At 42.4% G+C, this 1154-nt stretch overlaps 1 protein-coding gene across 1 annotated transcript in view; it reads left to right on the top strand.

Annotated features, from left to right (window-relative positions):
* The window catches only part of LOC118411046 (histone-lysine N-methyltransferase 2A-like), a gene marked incomplete in the record, with an annotated part of 6284 nt that overhangs the window by 1154 nt on the left and 3976 nt on the right, over positions 1 to 1154 (top strand). The window contains 2 exon segments of the mRNA XM_035813089.1: positions 630 to 927; positions 1055 to 1154. Of these exon segments, the coding sequence (XP_035668982.1) occupies positions 630 to 927; positions 1055 to 1154 (398 nt within the window).

Below are 1154 nucleotides of genomic sequence, written 5' to 3'. Positions count from 1 at the left end.
ACGGTAGCTCTGTGTAACAGATAGGAGTGAATGGTGTCTGTCTTTTGTGACTCTGAAACTCGAGTTTGTCATTCCTGCCGATGGCCAATGAACACCCAAGTGGTACATGTAGCCAAAGTACAGTAATTCACAGCATTATGATACAATAAGGCACTTCATGTTTTTCTTCGTGGTCTGTGATTCTGTATGTCTCACTCTCGGGAAGGCAGATGCAATGTTCTTTGGGAATATATTCATCCTTATCATGTCAATATGCATGTTATGGTACCCATTTGCTATCTTGCAGTATGTTTTAGTTCTCAACAAGGAGCTCAGTTCCAAAGAAAAGAACATGTGCACAATGGTTAGCTTGAAAATTATCTCCAATAAAGAAACTTTTACCAGTCTGTATACTGCAACACCATTCAGCATGGTGATGTTGTATTTTCCTCTGAAATGGAATTCCCTATAGTTAGACCTGGCATTACTGGTCTTTGGCTTTTCAATTAGAGTCCCATTTTAATCAAGTACTCCTACTTTCCTAGTAACAAACAAAATATGTATTCTAATTGACCTAGCCATTCTTTGTATCTTTGTAAATGACACAATACTGAATTTGGATGGTTTCTGTTCTTCTTTTTCTTCTGCAGACAAAGGCAGCTTTGAGGAGGAATCAGATCCCCACATGCTGCAGCACTACAGATCGTCATCCAACCTTCCAACTGGACGGTCGTCACCGTGGGATCGCATCCCTCCACACCCCTCACTTCCCATGCCAGACGACGAGGCTGATTCCTATTCACCTCTGCTGAAGCTGCACGAGATAGAAGAGCAGCAGAAGAGACAAGCTCAAACCACCACGATGCCTAAAGAGGACAAACCTAAGCTTGTGTTTGAGATCACCAGTGATGATGGCTTCAAAACAACTGCAGACACAATTGATGGTAAGTAAAGGCAAATGTTGCAACAATAATAGATATATTCTACTTGTGCAAGATCAACTGGATTCTCTCCTGGTACAGTTACTTTGATTAAAGAGTATTTTGAAATGTGTGTTTTCCCATGTTGTTTACAGCTGCCCTGGACCAGTTGTGGAGAAGGTGCAGGAGGCCAGGATCAATGCTCGCATGAAGCAACTGTCCTTTGCTGCAGTGAGGGGTTGTGTCATGCTGGGG

The sequence above is a fragment of the Branchiostoma floridae genome, chromosome 1 (assembly GCF_000003815.2).
Source record: "Branchiostoma floridae strain S238N-H82 chromosome 1, Bfl_VNyyK, whole genome shotgun sequence".
In the NCBI taxonomy this organism is placed as follows: domain Eukaryota; kingdom Metazoa; phylum Chordata; class Leptocardii; order Amphioxiformes; family Branchiostomatidae; genus Branchiostoma; species Branchiostoma floridae.
This window is presented reverse-complemented; position numbering and strand designations above follow the sequence as displayed.